At 51.9% G+C, this 20,105-nt stretch overlaps 1 protein-coding gene across 1 annotated transcript in view; it reads left to right on the forward strand.

Annotated features, from left to right (window-relative positions):
• Positions 1–23: 23 nt before the first annotated feature.
• CMIP (c-Maf inducing protein) overlaps positions 24–20,105 on the forward strand; it is a 222,913-nt gene continuing 202,831 nt past the window's right edge. The window contains exon 1 of the mRNA XM_032486844.1: positions 24–739. Coding sequence (XP_032342735.1) covers positions 443–739 — 297 coding nt within the window. The 5' untranslated portion in view covers positions 24–442. The remainder of the gene's footprint in view (positions 740–20,105) is intronic.

A 20,105-nucleotide genomic window follows, 5' to 3' on the forward strand; every position in this document is an offset into this window, starting at 1 on the left:
CCCCCGCCGCACACTCGCCCGCGGACGGCCGCCCAGACACACGTACTGTACACACGAGCGGGCGGCGGGGCCGAGACACGCCCGCCCGCGCGGCCCCCGCTCGCCGCCGCCGCTGCCGGGCCCCTGGCCCCCTCCCCACCCCGGCGCTGCCCCGCGTCCCCGCCAGCCCGCCCCTCAGCCGAGCCGGTCCGGCAGCCGCGAGCATGCACCCGACGAGCTAGGAGGAAGCCGGAGCCCCGCAGGAAGGACCGAGCGCCGGCCGCCCGCTCGCCCGCCCGCTCGCCCGCCCGGGCCCCTCCCCTGCGGGGCGCCCCCAGCCCCACACCCCCCCACCTTCCTGGGGGGTGGGGGGGTGCGGGCCGCCGAGCGGGGGCCCCGCCGCCCCGGCAGCCCGGGACTGCCCCTCTCCCCGCCCCCGGCCCCCTCCCCGGCCCGGCCGGCCATGGATCTGACCAGCAGCTCGGGCGGCGGCGACCCCCGGCAGATCGAGGAGACCAAGCCGCTGCTGGGGGGCGACGTGCCGGCCCCCGAGGGCACGAAGATGGGCGCCGTGCCCTGCCGCCGGGCCCTTCTGCTTTGCAACGGGATGAGGTACAAACTGCTGCAGGAGGGCGACATCCAGGTCTGTGTCATCCGGCACCCGCGGACCTTTCTCAGCAAGATCCTCACCTCGAAATTCCTGAGGCGCTGGGAGCCGCACCACCTAACGCTGGCCGACAACAGCCTGGCGTCCGCCACGGTGAGTCGCTCTGCGCGGCGGCGCGCCTGCACCCCCGCGCCTCCCCTCGGGGCCCGGGAGGCGCCCCCTCCCACCGGCTGTCCCCTGCCTGCCGCGGCACCTGGAGCCCCGGGGGCCGGGGGGCGGGGACAACCGGGCGCCCCCCGCCTGGCCTGGGCTTCGGACTGGATGTGGAATCCGAAGCTCTGATCAGTCGGCGGGCTCAGGGAGACCCTTAGAATTCTGGAGAGGATCTGGCCCACCCCAGGCTGAGCATTTGGGGACCTCCAGGCCCAGCGCTTGTGTTAACTACGGATGGGACTGTGGGATAGATCCGGGTCTGGGCCCTGGTGGTGGTGGGGCTTCCCTGACTGAAAGCCCATCTGGATCTGCGCTGGAGGGGAAAACAAAACAACAGAAAAAAAGAAAGAAAGAAAACCCAACAACCTCAAAACCCCAAAACCCAAAGAATTTCCAGAAGCCAGTTCCTTTCCTTGCTCAACCCCTCTTTTTCCTGCCCAGGCTGGCTGGCAAAACTGGTTGCTTCCCTTTCTGAAAAAATTTCATTCGCACATTGGGAGGGTGGAAGTGGAGAGGGAGGGGTCTGGGGGTCCTGGGCTATCTCCTCGCCACCGAGGGCGGTCAGGTTCTAGTGCGGAAGCTGGCCTGTGGGGCTGTGGTCTTGCATTGTCTGTGAAGTGCTGTATACGTGTGTTTTCTTGCTGGAGGTTTTAGTTTGTTATTGCTATTGTTTTAAAATATATGGCTGGGACTGGGTCAGCTGGATGAGAGGGAGAGAAGTCATTGATCTGTTCCTGAAATCAAATCTGCAAGGTGGAGAAAGACAGCTGTGCTGGGGTCGTGGTGGGGGAGGGTGGCAGGCTGGAGTCTGAACAGGATGCTTTGTGTTTTGAAACAAGGACAGTTTAAAGCACCAGCTCTGCTTGGGCCTGAGCCTTGCTGAGGGGGTCCCATCCTCTGTGGAGAGGTGGCAGGTTTTCCTCAGAATGCACACTCCCCCCTGGGGCGACCGTGATCCTGTTTACTAAGCCTGGGGTGGGGAGAGGGTTGGTGGAGGGGAGGCTGAATCCAATGCCTGCTCACACCTGTGCCAAGAAAACCCAGCCAGGAAACAGGGTGTCGCTTACATGGCATGTCACAAACGTGTAGCGTGTGCAGACATTTCCCCGGCATCCATGTTCCCTTGGCAGTGTGTCACAGGCTGTGACACATGCTCCAAGGAATGGGGAGGGGGGAAAAGTTAGCAGAAGAAACTGAACTCCTCGAAACAGCTCCCCCCACTCCAGAGAGCATTGAAGCACATGAGGACTTTTATTCTGAATTTTGGGTCCGACGTGCTCAGAACACCTATTTTCTCTTTCCTGTAGGCACGTTGGTGCAATCTGCAAAGACTGCTTTCTTGGGGAGGATTACTGGTTGCCCCGAAGGGGTCCAGTCCCAGTTTCAGGCTCGCGCATGTTCTTAAACCCTTCCTGAGCCACAGGCCTCCGCATCTGGCTTTTCATTTGATGGAGGGAGAGCTCAGAAAATTCACCAGCACGCAGTGTTTCAGATTCGGGGAGGAACTAGTGTCCTCAGTAGACCAGGAACCTCCAAATCTGGCTTCAGAATTTTCCCCTGGCTTGGAATGGGGGTGGAGGGGGCTTTATTTTTCTTTCTGCCACCCCTCAAAATGAAGGGGAGTTATGGAGTGGGGAGAAAAATGGTTGAGAGGCACAGTGACCCTCCGTGGGAAGGACAGGCTGAGCTCCTGTGCTGCCTGGGGAGAAGCCAGGCTTCTGTGCTGTGCTGCTACTGCCTACAGTTGGGGGAAGCCAGCTTTGGAGGTGCCAGGTGCCCCTCCCCCTTCCCTTCCCCCAATTTACCTCTGATTGCTCAAGAGGTGTATGTAAGAAAAGAGGAAGAAAGACTGAAGCCATGTGCTGGTTGTTTAAGCAGCCAGGGGCCCTGGCACCACCTTCCCTGGACGAGGTGGGTGGCACTGTCATAGCTGGGGCTTCTCTGGAGCAGAGCTGTGTTTTTCTGGACTGGGGATCTCAGGCCATCCGTGGAAGGAGACTTGTCTCAGCAGACCCTTGCTCTGGCATTGGGAAGTGTGGAAGGAGGAACTATGAGCAGGTGTCCAACGGGCTGGCACAGTCCCCCTTCCTCCGCCTGTTGTCAGCAAGCCGCGAGAGCGGGGGGGATCCTTAAACCTTGCATGGTGGGCTCTAGTGGGGTGTGTGGCTCTCTGTGCCAGGGCCTGTGGGCTTGGAGGGGGGCTACTGAGGCAGGCCTGGTTGCAGCGGCGGCCTTCAGGGTAGAGGTGGCGTTGGCACTGCCATGGGGACTTTGTCCCATCATAAGACATCTGGTTGTTGGTGTCCAGGCTCAGGGGAAGCAGAGCAGCCCCTGAGGGGTTTCCCTGAGGCCTGGACATTATGTAATCTGTCTGCATTTTATAGTTCAGCCCAAGCACTTGATTGAGAAATATTAGCCCAAATGAAACAAAGGTGAATTTGAGTGCAGTTCCCTACAGCACAAATCCCTGGGTGGCCCAGCCTCGGGCTGTCGATGTATCAGGTGTTCCCTATTGGTCATCGCCTTCCATAAAATGAACATCGTCCTTTTATGAGACCATCTACACAGCCCATCTCACAACCATTTGGTAATTATCTGGTTAATTGTGTGGGCTTCAGGAACAAGACTCAGAGTGATTGATCTGGATTCAAACCAATAAACAAACCAAATACACTCTTTGCCCAAACTGCCTTCTGAGTCTGCCTGCACTGACCCAAATAACTGGATGGTGGTCGGAGACAGAGACCAGGCTTCTAGGACCCCAGGTGTATCAGGCCAGGGTGGAGGTATCCGGGGGCTATCAGTCCCACCTGGCAGGCGGCTCCAGCCACGTACACCCCTCAGGTGGTCAGACCTCTCTTGATTCCCTGCTGGGGAAATGGGCTCAGCCTGGGGCCCCAGGGGGGCCAGCAGCCTCACCCCTTGGCCTTGCTATAAACTTTGCCTTCTGTGGGGTCAGGTTGGAGCTTGCCCCTGCGCCTATCTGCTGGGCCAGTTACTGATTAAATCCTTGCAGAGTCAACAGTGTGCCTGACATGGCTGGTGACAGCGCCGGGCCTGATGCCCTCTGTGCTGGAGACTTTGGATCCGGAAGGCTCATAAACAAAGAAGGAAACACAAAGGCAACAGTGACCTGGTGTCCATGAGGGATGATTGGGAGCTGTCTGCCCCTCCCTGGGGTACACATGACCACACCTTGTAGGGGGAAGGGCCCGTCTGCCCAGGCTGTGGCCTGGACGTGGTGCCTCAATCCCTTTTCACATCCATACTTCCCAGTCCCCGGGCATCCCTGGGCTTGTCATGGCTGTGGAATGGTGTCGGTTGTAGCCGAAGGCCAGAGTCCTGCAGAAGCCGAGAAGATTCGGGTCCTCGAGACCAGAATCCATTTTGCTGTTCTCGTGTCTGGGCTGAATCTGATCACCTGCTAGGCATTGTTGTCCGCTGGAAGAGGGCTTTGTCCGTGTGCTTTGTCTTCTCTGCACCAAAGAAATACAGATCAGCTGCTTACCTTTTATTTTACTTTATTTTTTTGTAACATGTGGCACGTGGCATCTCAGAATGGTGGGTTCAGTCTGAAAAGTCTTTTATTCATTGACCAAACAGGGGTCGGGGCACAGGTGACAGTAGCTTTCTTTATTCTCAAGCCTCAATTCATCAATGACTTGTTTAAATTTTCACCACTCTGCTGCTCCAATTGGGCCTTTTGTCGTGAAAAGGAAAAGAGGAGTCACCCCAGTTCTCATCGGATTCTTTGGTGTTTTCTTGGCAGTAACCTTCTGGACTTGGACTTATGCTTACTAAGCACCTACTGGGTGTCAAGTGGTCAGTTCATCCCGATGGTGGTTTCTACTTGGGAATTAAAATCCACGTCCTCCTGCGTGGTCAGAAGTCCCATGGGAACTTGCCTGTGGGCACGTGCACTTGCGTGTTTCTCCGCTTTGTCAGTCCCTCCTCCTTGGGCCCGTCCTTCCCGCCTTTGATTTATGTGATTTTTTTTTTTTGTGGCAGTAAGTAAACACAAAGAATTTTTTTTTCTTCCAGTGCCATTTGTCATAAGATTTTGGAGTATATCAGATTTGTTTCCCAGGTAACTTGTCTGATTGGAGGTGGCGGAAGGGAGGGGCAGAGACAGAAGAGGAGAAAAAAATCTAAATTCTCTGTAAACAGGGCACGTGGTCTGCCTTCCCCAGGATGTAATAAATAAGTGCATTTTGAGGAGGGAGTCGTTTTGATGCTGCCATTCTGCTGGTGCAATCCACAGGCACAGTTGTGCCAGTCCAGGTAGAAGGGTTCTGCTGCCCGTGGATTGGCTTTGCTGCTCAGCCAGCATGGGCTCCGTGGCCCACAGGTGGCCCTGCATGGCATTGCCTACTCCTCAGTGCCAGCTAGGGTGCCCGCTGACTCACCTGGCAGTGGGAGGGGGCATGTTTGGGGCACCACGTCCAGCGAAGCTTAGGGGGAGCCTGGTGGCCACATCGTCCTAAAAACCAAAGTATCTCAGGTTGCCTCACTGCCCAACTCAGCTTGGCCCCTGTGGATGGCACCTCCTTGGTGTTTTGGTGGAATGGACGTTTGAGATGGTCAGGTTATGTCTTTGAAGAAAGATTTAGATGGGATTAAGCAAGGCAGCCTAGTATTTTAGGGTATCTCCACCATGGGGCAGCACCAACTCCAGGTTTGCTGCAGCATGCTTCTTGGATTCTGAGGTTACAGCTTCCTGGCTGTGTGACTTGGAACATTACTTTCCCTCACTGGGCCCTGCTTTTTCTCCATTTGGAGGTCATCCCATCTCATTTCAGGGTTACTATAAAGATTGGAGATAGCCCAGGTTAGCACCTAATAGGATGGCCAGCACACAGTAGGGCTGTGACAAGGGGCCATTATTCCAATTTGTGTTTTCCTAATTGCTCTGAGAGAGCTTTATGAAATTCTGCACAAATGGAAGGGATTATTGCTATTTAAAAACGGCAGTCTCCTGAGGAAAGTCTCCTGAGATGAGCGGCGCATTTGGGAAAGTTAGGGGTATTTAGCGTGTCTGGTATGTATGAAGGCAATGAAAATGTTGAAAGCAGTTTAAGAAAAATTTCTCAGGGGGCACAGTCTAGTTTCTTTAAAAAAAATACTGAACTCTCTCTCTCTCTCTCTTTTTTTTTGATAATTGAAATAGTAATGTGCACATGAAGTAAATTCAGATGGTACAACGAGGCATATAAGGGAAAATGCAGCTTCTCTCTTATTGCGTGTCCCTGCAGCTCCTCCTTGCAGGCCAGTCCCACTGGCCATTCTTTTTGCATCCTTGCTGACCATTCCAGGCATTTACACGTAGTTATGTGCCATTATTGTGAAAGGAGCTCATTTTAGATCTGTGCATACACAGTGCTTTTCCCTGCTGCATGGTGTTTCATTGTAGAATCTACTGTAATAATGTAGATAGATCATCCCCTACCACTGGGTATTTAGGTTAGTCCCAGGCTTTTGCTGTTTCAGAGAAGACACTTTCCAATTTAATTGAATAGAGTTGTTTCTGTTTTGATGATTTGAATGTTTTTTGCCTACTTCTTTGGTGAATGTTAAAATATTTAGTCCTATAGTGCTTTGTGAGGGCTAGCTGACCCTCCCTCAGGTGGGGAAGGGCAGTGCTGCCTGGGGTCATTGCTGTCTGGAGTCACGGTGGGGTCTGGCTCACTGTCACCGGCTAGGGAGGGCTTGGCCACCTGGCCCTCCAGGAGCTGAACACAGATGAGCAGTGGGCTCTGACCAGTCACTCTGACCTCTGCCCCGAGGACAAGGGTCTGTGTGGCCAGGCTGGCTGTTTCCTGCTCCACCTGAGAGGATCGTTTTTGTCCCCAGACTTCCTGCTTCCCCAGGATGGAAGCCAGGCTGCCGTGGTAGAGAAATGAAGGAAGTGATAGTGTTTCTTCCCTGCTCCTGGCTCTGGTGACAAGGCACCCAGTGCGTTCAGTGGGGCACCCAGGGGGCCGTACGAGTTTGAAAGAAAGCTTCAGTGATACCAGCAGAGCCTACCAAAGGGTGATGTGGGGGGTGTGTGTGTGTGTGTGTGTGTGTGTGTGTATGTGTATGGGGGAGTTTTTCGTCTCTATTGAGGCAAAGGTGACCACAGAGAACGTATTTCTGGTTCTGAAATGGATTGTTGTGCTGAATGTTCAGCAGCCATTCCTTTACACCTGCCACATGCAAAGCATTTGTACCAGTGTCTGGGCTGTCAATGAGGTGGATGGAGAACAGCCAGACCCAGTAGAGGGTCAGACAGGCAGGCTTGACAGACAGGCAGGCTTGAATCCTGCCTCTGCCCCTTCCTAGCTGGTGGGTGACCTTGGGCAAGTCACCTCATCTCTGTCCTTATCTGAGAAATTCTCATTACGGGGACTCCCTTTAGTATGATGTCAGAGTTATGTGAAGTCAGGCATGGCAGTTCATTCACCTGATAAATATCACTGTTCTAGGAACTTTGAGGAAAACCAGTCCTTGCCCTCCTGGAGTCTGTGTTGGTGGGGTTGGTGACAGACAATGAACCACTGAGCAAGTAAATATAAAATCTGTCTGGTGGTGACGGGCCCTGGAGAAAGCAAAGCAGCAGGTGGGTGGGATGTGCAGGGCTTGGGGATTGGGAGCCTTGCTGCTTTGCACATGGTGCCCAGGGAAGGAGGTGGTATCTGGTGGGAGAGCATTCCTGGCAGAGAGGATGGCAAGTGCAAAGGCCCTGAGGTTGGATCAGACGTAGCGATCACCCAGTAAAGTGCCTGGCACTTAGTAAGTGCTCTACAATTGTCATCCTTTCCGCCTTCCAGGAGTTGTTGTCATCTATTAAAAAAATATTTACGAGCACTCAGTGTGTGCTAGGCATACAGGCAGCTCCCTTCGTTTCTAGTACTGCTGGGGTGTGTGTGTGTTTTATTTGGAAGGAGAGCTCTCCTCCTCTCTCCTACTTGCTCACCTACCTGACCCCAACTCTATCTGTAAGTTATTTAGATTATTGCTGGGGTAGGGAAACGTATGGGGGCACTGGGATCTGGATTTGTTTTTCTAAGTAAAATTGGAAAAGCAAGAAAAGAAAAGAAAAAGAAAAATCAGTTACTAATTCCTTGCGGTGTAGAATAGCTCTCTCCCATAGGGAAGAGTAGCTTTGGAGCAGTGCTTTAAGAGACTCTTAAATTACAAAACCCAGCAAAACTTTGGAAGAAAACACAGCTCCCTTCGTCCATGCTGTGTTATGAAGGTCCTAGGATCTTGAACATACTATTCACTGAATTTGCCTCTGGCTTTTTTCCAACGGGGAAGCGGTGAGGCCAAGTGTGTTGCCCAGAGACCCTTTCCATGACTCAGCAGCAGGGCTGGGATTCACACCCAGGACTTCTGCCTCCCAGCACCCACCAGTGTCTGCCCTTGTCACTGGCTCTCTGGCTTTCCAGCTGCTGTCAGGAATGATATGATCGGAAAGGTGTATAAACAGATTAGGCTGAGTAAACTCACTTCGGAGGAAAGCAGAAGAGCTGGATTCTCCAGTCCTCAGGTGGGTGGACGGGCAGGACTCAGCAGGGCAGGGTATTGGAGGCTTCCCTGGGGCTGGGGTCATTAGAAGAGAGGAGATAGCCCTGGAACTGGTAGGAGTTTCCTGGTGTCCTGGGCTGATCCCAAGCTCTTAGAGGCTCCCAGAAGCTGCAAATAGCCCAGACTGCCTCCTGGCCTCACTGCCTCCTCTTTTGGCTCACCATCCAGCCCAGGTGAATATGATGGCTGCCCTGGACGGAAGAGCTGTCCCTGTGGATGCAGCCGGGCCATGGTCAGAGTGGGCTACCTGCTGCAACAGCCAGCCCCAAACCTGGGTGGCTTCATGCAGCACCCTTACTTCTCAATCACATCACAGTCCAGTGGGGGTTTCTGCCCCTCCAGGGCCTCATGGAGTGGGGGTGGGGAGAGGGAGTGAGCACTAGGTGGAGCTGTCTGTAGATCTGGCCGCTTCATTGGCTACAGCTCAGTCACATGGCTACCTCCCCCTGCCACACCCCTACCCCCACCACCAGTGCAGGGGAGGCTGGGGAGGGGGTTAGCTGTGTTCAGGAGACAGCAGACGATGGAAGGATGGTGACTCCCACCCCAGGACTGCTGGGACACCACAGTGGTCTGGAGGTCTCCAAGGTAGCAGCAGGGGAACTGCTTCCTTGGAAAGGAAATTCATACGGCATGGTCTGCTCTTTCTAGCTCCTAGGTTTGAGCCTGGTGGCAGGTCAGGAAAGTTTGCAGTCTTCTTCTCTCTGGTGGGGAAATAAATAGGATAAGTGAACCTATTGCGAGGAGTGGAGTGATGCACTCATGATTACACCCACTCTTCCCGTCTGCCTGCTGAGTGCCAAGCACTGTGCTCATTTAATTACTTTCCCGAACAATCCTGTGGGGAAGGTACCACTATTCCCATCTTACAGATGCTGCAGCGGAGACTCAGACAAGGAGATCTGGGAAGAGGTGGAGTTGAGAGACAAAGGCAGGTGTGTCTCCACGCTTGAGAGTGTGTCAGTGAAAAATACATGCATCTGTTGGATATACATAACATAATCTCAGCCTCTTGCAGAAACATCTTAGTTGAGAATCAGTGGGCTTATCAGTTAAGTGTTTGCCAGTGTTTGGCAGACATCCTTTTGTGAATTTGTCAAGCGAGTTCAGGAACTGGTGTTGTAAAGTGAGTGCCAAGTATTTGTAAAGGGTAAGGTACTAAGTTTGTGAACTGAGGACCAGATACTGTGTGTGCAAAGGGAGTTTCCCAGGTGTTGTGTTGACAAAGGGAGTACTCCCAGGTACTGCACTTAGGAAGTGAGTGCCCCAAGCACTGGCTTACGAAGTGTGTGTTCCCAGGAGTTATGCTTACAAAGTCATACTCTTTGTTCCCCAAAGGATCACAGTTAAATTGGGGTACACCACAAATTAGGATTCACTTTAGGAGCACATATCCTCAGAGAGATTTGTCTGTATCCTGCTGTTTGGAGGGAGGAGGCTACCATGGGGCCAGGTGGTTTCAGGAAGGACCTCGTAGGAGAGACACATCTAGATGGAAAGAAGTAGGAGTGGGACTGACAGAGAAGGGGATGGGGGCCAGGGGTGGGAGCGGGCAGAGGGAGAAGGGCCAGAGCAGCGGTTGTGGTCCTGCCTGGGGCTGGGGGTGGGAATCATGAGAGCTTGTAGGAGATAAAGATGAAGGCGGGATCGCTGCCCAGAGTGAGGGCGGTGCGAGGTTCACCCGGCACGTTTGAGCCAGGAGAGCCCTGATCATGATGCAGAGGGGCAGGGAACCGACGGTCAGCTGGGAACCTGGGATGCCCTGAATGAAGCTTCAGGAGTGCAGGGATCTGAGTCACCAGGCCAGTGACCACTGCAGCCACCACTCAGGAGAGTTCGTTTGCCAGGAGCTGGGTTGGGCGGTTACATCAGTGATCCCCAGTACACCTCGAGGAGGTGCTTTAAGTCTCTCCATTTTACAGATGGGCCTCTCAGCAGACATTCTTTGGCTGAATGAGTGGAGGCCGCTTCCGCCAGAGGCCTCTGGTGCTTTTCGACTCCCAGGCCTGAGACCTCCACTGTGACTTTGGCTCCTCGGGCTCCCCTTCTGAAACCTTCCATCTTAGAAGCTTGGTGGGAAGGCCCAGACGGCCCTGGGGCTCTTGGGAAGGTGGCACAACTCGCCGAGGCAGTAGCATTCAGCTGGTGGCCACAGTGGGTTCTTGGGCCAGAGGCCCTGGAACAGTGGGGGCAGGGCCACCTCGTTGGAAAGGGGAACAGTGACTGGCTGACATCCGTCTGTTGCTCTGGTTGGTTTGTGTTTCACGACCCTGTGACTGAGGCTTGCCTTGGGGTTGGGAAAATGAAAACGCTTTTAGTCTGGAGGCTGCTGGGCTGGAGGGTCCCAGCCCGTGGGGTCAGACGGACCAGGACAGGGTGGAGGTGCCTGCGGGACAGGAGTAATCATCTCCTCCACCATCCAGTCCCTTGGGTGCATCTGTGCACTCAGTTCTCACACCAGCCCCCAAGGCTCCCACTTACAGGTGGGGAAACTAAGGCCTTGAGAGTTTCAGTTCCGCCACCGGAACCCAGGCGACCTGGCTTCAGAGCCAAAGGCCTTCTCCTCGAAGCACGACACCTCCTTGCTGGGTTCCAGCACAGGAACTTGGGCAGCGAGGACTGGGAACCAGCGAGGCCGTGAGTGCTGCATCTGACGCTTACACAGCACTGACTGTTCTGAGCCCTTGACGTAGGTGAGCTCTTTTCTTTTAAATTTTTTCTTATGGCAGTATAGTTGATTTACAATATTGTATCAGTTTCAGACGTACAACATAGTGATCCAGTATTTTTAGTTTATACTTCGTTAAAAGTTATTACAAGACAGTGACTGTAATTTCCTGTGCTGCACAATATGCCCCTGTTGCTTATTTATTTTATATATAGTAGTTTGTATCTCTTAATCCCACACCCCTATCTTGCTCTCCCTCCGCTCTCCCCACTGGTATTCATTAGTTTTCTTTATCTGTGAGTCTATTTCTGTTTTGTTATGTACATTTATTTCTGTTATTTTTTAGATTCCACATATAAGTGACATCATACAGTATCTGTCTTTCTCTGACTTATTTCACTAAGCATAATATTCTCTAGGTCCATTCATGTTGCTGCAGATGGCAGAATTTCATTCTTTATGGCTAGTAATATTCCATTGTATACATGTAACATGTGTTCTTTATCCATTCGTCTGTTAACAGGCACTTTTGGGTTGTTTCCATATCTTGACAATTGTAAATAATGCTGCTTTGAGCATTGGGGTGCATGTATCTTTTTGAACTAGTGTCTTTGCTTTTTCTTCCAGCTGTGTACCCAGGAGTGAAACTTCTGGGTCAAATGTAAGTGAGCTTATTTAAACCTCACAGTGCACCTCTGAGGTGTGCTGTCCTTGTTCCCATTTTACAGATGAGCAAACTGAGGCACAGAGAGATGAGGTCTCAGCTGAACCAGCTAGTAATTGTGGAGCTGGGATTTGCATCCAGGCCATCTTGCTCCAGAGTATAACTGCGTGTGGTCTGTGAGCAGGGCTCGCGAGCAGAGGGTCAGAAAGGCCCAGAGCAGCCAGGGCTGGCTCCCTGCTGAGTGGAGGGCCTTGCAGAAGCGGGAGGGTGGGGACAGAACTGAGTGTCTCACTCTGGGTGGTTTGGCTGCCTTCCTGCCGACATATCTCGAGCTGTGGTGAAGGTTTGCTTCTCACCTGTCCCTTGTTGATGTTGGGATAGTGAACTCAGCCTCTCCGAGCCTCAGTGTCCTCGCCTGAGATGGCCTGTCCCTGAGAGCGGGCTGTGATGACTTGATGGTGGTGCGCCTGGGGTCTGGAGCCCACTGCAGAGCCGAGCTGGGTTCCCCCACCCCTGGGGCTCTGGCTCGGCCCCCGGCCCTCTGCCTCAGGGAAGACCGCCAGCCCCCCAGGACTCCCCTGACCCCCAGTTGGAGTGAGGGCTTGCTCCCTGCAGCCAGTACTCCCCTTGCTGGGTGGCAGTTGCCTCTTTGCTTGGCTGTCTTCTCTACCAGGTATTCGCCTCCACACTTGTAAAATAAAATAATCACACAGGGATGATGATCTTATAAAATAAAGAAGGAAAAAAATGTTCCCGTAATCCCACCACTGGGAAATCACCCAGATGAACACTTTGGAGTATAAGCACATATGCTTTCTTCCTGAATGAGTAACGTGACATGCAGGATCATCTGCACAGTGGGTAGGGATGAGGTCTTATTCATAAGCATTAAGCCATCCTTATACATGACCTCAAAGTGTGCCCACTTTGGCCCTACTAACCTTGGGGCCCAGATCATACTCAGTGGTGGGGACCATCCTGGGCATTGGGGATCTTGATCAGCGTCCCTGGCCTTGGCCCGCTAGATGCTGGTACACCACTCCCCACAGTTGTAACAGGCCCAGGTGCCTGAAGACCTTGCCACGGGTCCACTGAGGAGCACATCGCTGGTTGAGAACCCCTGTGGTGACTGGGTTAATATCCCACCTACCAGGGGGTCCCGTTTGTTGAGTAGATCCCGGCTGCAGGCGGGCCAAGGGCAGAGCTGGGAGCCCCTGCTCCTCCCTGCAGTCATCTTGCTTCTTTGGAACCTGGCACAGAAGTGGTAACCAAGAGCTATGTAGGGCTGCAGGAGCCCAGATCCCTGCGTCTGCGTGGCATGGGGCCGAGAGCCAGCAGGGCCCCTGGGAGGAAATCCCGCTGGTGGGGCATTAGTGAACTTCCCACACCTTTGATCCCTCCTGTCGGCCCCTTGCTGTCCCTGCCTTCTCCTGATGACTCAGGACTTCAGAGATCTGGGTTGTTGGAACAGGAATTGCATCATGCCAACAAAAAAATAAGAAAGAAAGAAAGAGAGAGAAAATTAGCATTAGAAAGTTTTAATGTGAGGAAAATGACTTTGAAACCCGCTTCTCGAGTCCTGTCTGAATTAAAAGTGTTTGTTGGGGCAGGTGTGCACAGAGGATCAGGAGTGGGCTGGGCCTGCGACCTGGCTGCTTGGATTTTCTGAAAAGGCCTTCATCTGCTTGAGTCAAGCCCCACCCATGGTTGTGCTTTGGGTCCCTCTGTTTTGGAGCTAAGGGAACCACGCTACCAGGAAAGATTTAAAGAGGAAGCTTCTGGAGCGTGTGTGGGTCCTGCCAGCAGGTGCAGTGAAGGGATGAGAGTCTTAGGCCAGAGGCTATTGCAAAGAGCAACAGTCTGCGGCTCTTCCAATGCCCCAGTGGGATGCGCCCCCTGGACCAGGACCGCTGAGCTCTGGCTGAATCTCAGCCCCCAGCCATCCCAGTTGAGTGGTCTTATGTCGGGCACATCCTGCTCAGCATTCATGGAAGCCTCAATGGAGGGGTGTGGGCTGCGGATTGTGGAGCAGCAAACACCCTACCTCAACTCAGGAATCCGGGGTGGAGGTGAGGACACCCAGGACCCTGCCTCCCTAGGTCAGTCATCCCCCACTGGGGACAGGCATCATTTCTGGGCAGAGTGGTTACATGTGCTGCCCAGTGATTTTGGATTCAGACTCCACATTAGGCTATGTAAGTGATGGTGTGATCCAGCTCTCAGTTTTTTCATCTGTACACTGGGGATAATTGTAGCCACCTCGCGTGTTTGTCCTAAGAATAGAGGAGGCATTCCGTACGTGAAAAGTGCGTGGTAATGTCCAGCTCGGCATCAGGACTCAGTAAATGCTCACTGCATCATCACCACCAGATTGGTCACGGCTGCCACTCTGCCCTCTGGCGTTCCTGCTTCTGCTTGACTGTGAGCTTCCTGAAGGCAGGTCTTTCATCAGCAATACTTGATGTCAGTACAGGCGTCTGGCTCAATACACTTGCCTGATGCGTCGGGGCCCCAGGCATCGCCTGCTGTGAAGGAACAAAAAAGCATCTCACGTTTTTCTTGGAAACCCTGGCCCTGTCTGGTGACCTCAGAGCTGTCCAGAGAACCTCCAGGGTGTACACGTGACCTTGGGCACCGGGACCTGGAATGGACCTCAGTCCTGGACTCAACCCCCACCAGTGTGTCCCTGACTCGGGCAAGATAGAAACCAGCAGTTGGGAGGATTAAGATATTATTGGTGGTTTTCACCTCAACTTTCAGCAGCAGTGCTTGGAAAATAAGATTTTGATCTTGGAAAATATGATTTAAAAACAGAATTGAAAGTCGCTTTTATTTTCTCAACCATATTGCCCCTGACATGCATAGGGCCTGAATGGTGGCGTCCCATCTGAGTGTGCCAGTGGGGAGACCACCCTGGCCCTTCCACCATGCACACCTGTGTATATATGATCACCACCCCCACCACCGACTGGACTGTCCACCTTTGATCATGCAACTTGGGTCTGCGATGACAGAGTGCCCTGTTTAGACAGAGCCCGGGAAGGCCCTCTTCTTTTGAGGTCGCTCATTGTGTTGTCTTAGCCTCCATCACACTATTAGCCATGCCCCTGTTGCCAGGGGAGGGGGCTTCGTCCTCAGATCCCTGCTGAGAACCAAGCCTGTTGATGGGTGGCTTCGTGGAGCTTGAATCTGGTTGTTCCATCCCAATGTTCCCATCCCAAAGTGGGAAGAGGGTCCTCTCCTTGTTGGATGAGGATTAGGAATTTAGGGAGCCTTCTAAGCGGAGGGGGCTGGCCCCCTGGCCATCCCAGGATTAACACTCCATTCTTGTCTGCCTCTCTGTGCCCAGGACCTGGCTGTGTGGCCTTCATCCACGGGCTTCTGTGCCCTCTGGCCTCCAGGTGGATGTGGCCCATCAGTGGGGCCCCTGGAGGGAGATGGAGGCCCTGGGCTCCTCCCATCAGAGTTGCCATGGGCAGGCAGCGTCCCTCGGTCACCTCTCCATCCTGTCACCCCCCAATCCAGGCTTCTATAATTGCCTCTTTTCCCTGTCCCTTCAGGCCCCAGGGCAGGAGCACATGGGGTAGGAATGAAGCACCCAGCCATCCTGGCTTGCCTGGGACTGTCCTGGGTGTTTGTACTCAAGTCCTGGGTCCCAGGAAACCCCCCAGTCCCAGGCAGATCAGGACAGTTGATCACTCTAGGTAGAAAACCATCTCTCGTGCTTTTCCTGTGTTCTGCCACACCTTGATATGTTGCCCTTTTGTTACAGTTTCTTCAAATGACACCATTTTGTGTCTACCATCTGTTGTTCCCAGGGCCCCGGCTGATTCACCAGGAGTTTCAGGAGGTTGGAGTTGTTTTCAGAGCCTCTCCCCTTTTAGGGCTCATAGTAACCAAATGGGCTATCATGCTAAACATAGGGAAAAAGAAATTAATCTCTTGCATTTGGACTTTCTCCTGAAAATAGGCCCCCTTTGAAGACAAATGGTGATGATGATGATGATGATGATGATGATAGTAATGGCTCTTTGCTGCCTTACTGTGAGCTTGGTATTGTTAAGAATTTTGCCGCACTGTTGTGTTTAATCATTATGACAGTCCTTTGAGGATTTTCCAGGATGAGAAAGAAAACTGAGGCTTAGTGAGGTGAAGTAATGCGTCCAGAGCTCAGGATGGGCAAGAGGTATGAAACCTGGTGGCACTCCCTGCAGGGTTCCTGTCCTACTGATGAGCTGTTTCACAGCCCAGGCCAAGCCAGACAAGCTGCACACGTTTGCTGCTTCTGGCTTGGAAGTGTGTCTTATTGGGTGTGCAGGCACCAGATCTGATGTTTTCCACCTCCTCTCATGTGGCAGGGCTGTGTGCATGGAGCATGCAGGACTGGCTGCGTGGCCAGTTTTGGCTTTGCTGAGTTTAGTTATGGCCGGTGTTGGAAAATGTTAGTCTGCTCTTTCCTTTTCCATCCCCCTCTTTTAAATTTTTATAATTAAAATCAGAGGCAGCCAGAGTTGGAAGAGAAGCTGCAGGTCATCTAGTTCTGGGATGGCAAATGTATGACACACGTGCTGCCACTCCTCATTGCTTTGCCCCTGGTAGACATTGCTAATCAATCTTGGTGTAATCAATCCTTCCCTTTGAGCCTGGAGACAGGCACTACTAATCAATTGTTGTTGGCATGCAACATGTCTCCCACTGTATAGATGAGGAACCCAAGGCCCAGAGAAGTTAAATGACCTTTAGGGGATCCATTGGGGTTGTGAAACCTGCTCCACACAGGGGGCTCTCTGTTGAGAGATGACTTTGGGTTAAAAGTCTGCTGTCTAAACAAAGTGTGATATGGGGGAAGGATGTGGGGTTTGCATAGCAGTGCATGGATCTGGGTTTAAATCCCAGTTCTGCTTCTCATTGTAACTTTAGGCAGGTCACATGGCTTCTTTGAGCCTGGTCACAGAAACTGGACATTGTAATCCCTACATCCCAGGGTTGTGAGGAATAAATGACATGGAATGTTAACCCAGCACCGAGCAGATACTGATTGAGGGCCTACTGTGCGCTGGGACTGCTCTGGTCCTGAACTGTAGACAAGGCCTCACCTTCAGTGACCTTGCATTTAAGATGAGGCTCCATTCAAGTAATGCTTGTTTTTTTCCTCTTTGCTTCTCAGAGGCCTGTGAAATTGTCCTGTTATTACCATTTTTTAACAACTCTTCTGTCACAGCCACTTAAATTTGGCCTATTTATGCTTCACATGACTTGCTTTGGGAAGTGATTTATTTTTTCTTTCATTCTGGTCTCACTTCCACCCTTGTATCGGGGTGGGTTGTGTGTCAGGGAGACCGAAGGGATATGCCAGGACTCTGGGTCTCAGACTGTTTTGAGTGACACACTCCTTTGAGAATTTGATGAAAGCTGTGGACCCTTCTATAGGCAAAATGGTAAGATGGCAGACTCATAAAATTTAACATCTATAATACAGGCTTTTTTGAAGATTGATTTATGGACCCCTCAGGTTGTAAACCAGTCCAGGGGACCTGTGACACTTCACTAGCAGGAAATGGAACTTTGCCCAGAAATAAATATGTAAATGACTAAAAAAAAAAGCTTCATTCTGAAAGGTCAAGGTTTTTATTCAGAGTATCTCTCCCTTGCACTGGGCAAGTGGATTTGTCCACCTAGCATTTTCTTCTATGCTGGTTGAGCTGTGTTTAGTCTTCTTGGTTATGGTAAAATATTTTTTCTTTTATCCCAGTCTGGAGTTTCAAGGTTGGTACTTCTTGCCCCTAAAATGTTTATTTTAAGGCTTAGAACAGTTCTTCACTCTTTGATAAGGCAGAGAGCATCACTGCAGACACACTGTGGCCGAGAGCACAGGGTGATTCCACCAGCATTGCAGATGGTGGCCCAGTACTCAGCCTGCCCAGCACACAGAACAACCTTGGGCCACCTCACCTCTCTGACCTGTGAAGCTGGGGACAGAATGACCACCCGCCACTGGTGGTCAAGGATCACAGAATAGTAAGCATGGCAGCATAGGCCCGGAAAATGTCCAAATAGGCCGCAGTGGATTCTTTATTCACTTGCTTTGAATTTGACTCAGAAGTATGGATTCTTTGTGCTGTGAATGGTTAGTGTCTTTACTGAGTCTGTATTATGGAGGTTGCCTGGCAAATTCAGCCCAAGTGAGCCAGGTTCCTTTGTGAGGCACAGGATGCGTACAATTCTAATGTGCTTCTTCCTCCTGGATACAAAAGACTTCAGGCAGGCTGACCAGCATGGTTAAAAGAAAGCCAGGGTTTTCCTTGGTTGGTAACTTACACAAGGGCTCCAGTAATGAGTTCCCGCATTGCCTTCAACTCTTCTGATGCCTTCTGGGCACTGCCTTTAGCCACGCCCTGGTGTGAGACATGACTTAGGTGACTGGAGAGAGAGTTCCAGGGGACCATTTCAAATTTAGACATGGAATTTTGCTGGGGGAATTGCTTTGCCAGTGAATGTTGCGTTTGCTTGTTCTTAAGCCAAAGAAAAGAGAAAAGAGGTGACCCTTCCTTTTTGTTTGCTTCGTTACTCCCACCACATTTGGCAGTTGGGCGGGATGCAGTTGTGTTTTATAATTTTGTTTTTTTATGACTCTCAAATTCATTTTTAAAAGTGTTTGGTGCTCATAGAAGCCTCCTCCATCCCTGAAGATTTTGTAGGGAGATCTGAGCTGACTGTCCAACTGGGCGAAATAATGAAATCGACCATTTCTTGAGCACCTACTATGTGCCAGGCTCTTACACATCTCATCTCATCCTTGCAGCAGTTCCCCGGGTGGGTAGTGTCCCCATGTTACAGGACTGGGGACAGCCCCTGGCCTCTGTGGTCACACAGTTGTAGGTTGTGCAGCTATGATTTACACCCAAGTCAGGCTGACCTGAACCCATGTTCTGGCCCCTAAGTCCCATGCCCCTCTTGTGACCCCTAGGGACTTCCTGGGTGTTCTTTATGTCCCCACCTTTGTAAGACTCCCCTTGAGGAAAGATGAGTACCGTCGCTTGGACAACAAGGGAAGGCCTGGAGAATTCTGTTTCTCCAGCTCAGCAGCCTCCCTGCCAAGCTCAAGTGTGGCCAGGATTGTCCCTGCCCTCCCAGTCACCGGCCAGGGTGGCCTTCTCCTGGTGGCCAGCTCTGGGATGGAGTTAGGGCTCTGTCTGCCTCACCTGTGTCACCTTCTACGGCAGCCCTGGCCAATACGTGGAGGACGGAGATGTGCCGAGGAGGTAGCTTTCTCATCACCCTCCCTGTTTCACAGAGAAAACCAGGGCTCTGAGGCGTGGTGGCTCGGGCCTGGCCACTCAGGTAGTGAGAGTGCTGGCCAGGCTGGGCCTGTGCTCCTAGAGGGTGTTTACTGCTCGTTTACATGGAAGAGGTGCATCTCAGGGGTTCAGGGGTTGGCGTCCCGACCTGGAGGTGTACGCCTGCCAGTACCCTTCCTGGAATCAGCTCTGTGTCCCTGCACGGAGGAACAGATCTCTGGTCATTGAATCCACGTCTGGTCTGGTAGGGCCTTTTGAGATGCTTTCATTTTACAGTTGGGGAAACCAGGTCCAGGGAGGGGGACTGCCCCGGTCAGCATTCCTTCCCCAGCACAGCTTCTGATTTTCTCACTCTATCTACTGTACATTACCACAGGCTCATTTAGGCATCTGAGATCTGAGTGGTGTATGTGTGTGTGTGTATGATAAAATATACGTAACATTGATCATTTTAACTATTTGTAGGTGTACAATTCGGCAGCATGAATACATTCATAATGTTGTGTTACCATCACCACTACCGGTACCCAAAACTTTGCATCATCCCCAGCATAAACTGTGTACTTATGAAACAATAACTCCCCTTCCCCACTCCCCGCAGCCCCTGGCAACCTCTGTTCTACTTTCTGTCTCTGTGGATTTGCCTGTTCTAGGTACCTCGTGTAAGTTGGCTCATACAGTATTTGTCCTCTTGTGTCTGGCTTATGTCACTTAGCATAATGCTTCCCATGCATAACGTCCACCATGTTGTAGCATATATCAAAATTTCATTCCTTTTCGTGGCTGAATAGTATTCCATTATATGGGTAGACCATATTTTGTTTATCTGTTCATCTGTTGATGGACACTTGGGTTGTTTCCATGAACTTTTTAACTCTGATTGATGATACTGTGAACATGGGGGGCAAATATCTGTTAGGGTTCTTGATTTCAGTTCTTTTGCCTGTATTCCTAGGAGTGGACATTTATTTTTTACAAACATTCCTCTCCTTCTCTTCCATTTCAGAGGGAACTTGGGTTTATTATAGAATAGTTAGCCAATACAAGCAAACAAAAGAAAAAAATAAAATTTACTCAGAATGCTAACACCAAGAAATGATAATTAAT

The sequence above is a fragment of the Camelus ferus genome, chromosome 9 (genome assembly GCF_009834535.1).
Source record: "Camelus ferus isolate YT-003-E chromosome 9, BCGSAC_Cfer_1.0, whole genome shotgun sequence".
In the NCBI taxonomy this organism is placed as follows: domain Eukaryota; kingdom Metazoa; phylum Chordata; class Mammalia; order Artiodactyla; family Camelidae; genus Camelus; species Camelus ferus.